General features: G+C 40.8%; 1 protein-coding gene across 1 annotated transcript in view; it reads right to left on the bottom strand.

Moving 5' to 3' along the window:
- The window catches only part of LOC104164601 (netrin-G1-like), a gene marked incomplete at its 3' end in the record, with an annotated part of 62,763 nt that extends 61,655 nt beyond the window's left edge, over nt 1-1,108 (bottom strand). Inside the window, exon 1 of the mRNA XM_009703974.1 lies at nt 1,020-1,108. Coding sequence (XP_009702276.1) covers nt 1,020-1,108 — 89 coding nt within the window. The remainder of the gene's footprint in view (nt 1-1,019) is intronic.
- Between the last annotated feature and the right edge of the window lie 223 nt (nt 1,109-1,331).

The raw sequence follows: 1,331 nt of genomic DNA on the forward strand, positions 1-1,331 counted from the left end.
AGACTAGGACATTTACAGAATGGGAACCTAGTTTCATAAACAGTAAGGCATTGTCACCTCTTTCCATCCCTTTCCAATAGCTGTCAAAACTGGCTAAAATCTGTTTCTGTTTGGGGCTGGAGAGAAAACTAGTACTTAACGACCCTGTGTGTTTGTTTTCCTAATGATTGTACACCTAGTGATTTAAAGGGTTCTCATGCGGGCATTTGTCACCTGTTCCATACAGTGACCAACAATTAGAGCAAAACAACACAGGAAATGGCGAAGTGCAAATTAACAGCTGTCAAACTGACTTCCATTTGGAAGGAATATGACCTGAAGCAACTGGCCACATACATATATATCCCCAGGGTGAAGCAAGCTTGCAGTTGTCATAAGTGGCTGCTGGAGAAAATCCACAAGAATCTGTAATACAGTAGATGGTGGAGCATTCTGCTCAATGCTAGAAATGAGGCAGATGAAACTGCTGTTATTTGAGCAATGCTCATTCTAAAGAAAAACAGGTTCAGCACCTTTTAAATTGAAATTACCAAAATGTATTGAATATGCTAGACAAAAGAAAGTGTGGTTCGTTTTTATATCATTTCCAAAATATTGATGCTTAAAGACATCAATTGTAAAGTAAATTTTCAATGACTAGCCACTGCAGAAAGATGGATGCCTGTCTGAGTGTCAGTGGATGAGATATGCCTATTCATGTAGAGATTGAAGATTTTGGCAAAAGGCACTGCTATTAAGCAAAGTAACGTGTGGTTGTACTGTCCAGAGGAATATGAAAATGGAAGACTCCCAAACAGGAGAGATACACGATAGTGACAAGACCAAAAAATAGAGTCAGAGGAGAAAGAAGCAGGAGAGACTGTGGAGTCACTAGAATAAAGGAGAGAGAGGAACCGATTGGATTTCTTTCAATAAGCACCTGAAAGTAAAGGATGGTTGTGTCAGAAAAACTTATGCAAAGTCTGTTGGCAATTCTTCGACGCTGTACTTGTCATATGTTCCTGAAGAGACAGACTGACCCTTCCTCAATTTTGCTCACATGGTTAGAAGTCCCGGGCGGACTCTGGCCTTCTCCATCTCCCGCTGCTTCTATCCAGTCCTGTCCCATGCCTCTTCATATATATACAAAACATACGCATATATTTATATGTATGGATACATGTAAGCGTACACAAACAATTCCCATGCATATTGATTTCCTTTTATTTCCCACATTCCCTAACTCACTGTGATCCACCTCTTCATAGGTTGCCTCCTCCATTTTGTTATTTCCCAGGCAAGACAGCATGGAGAGCATGGGATAGCTGTGCTGCCTGTTCTGGTGCCGTTTT

This window comes from Cariama cristata, unplaced genomic scaffold (assembly GCF_000690535.1).
Source record: "Cariama cristata isolate BGI_N322 unplaced genomic scaffold, ASM69053v1 scaffold17267, whole genome shotgun sequence".
NCBI classification, from domain to species: domain Eukaryota; kingdom Metazoa; phylum Chordata; class Aves; order Cariamiformes; family Cariamidae; genus Cariama; species Cariama cristata.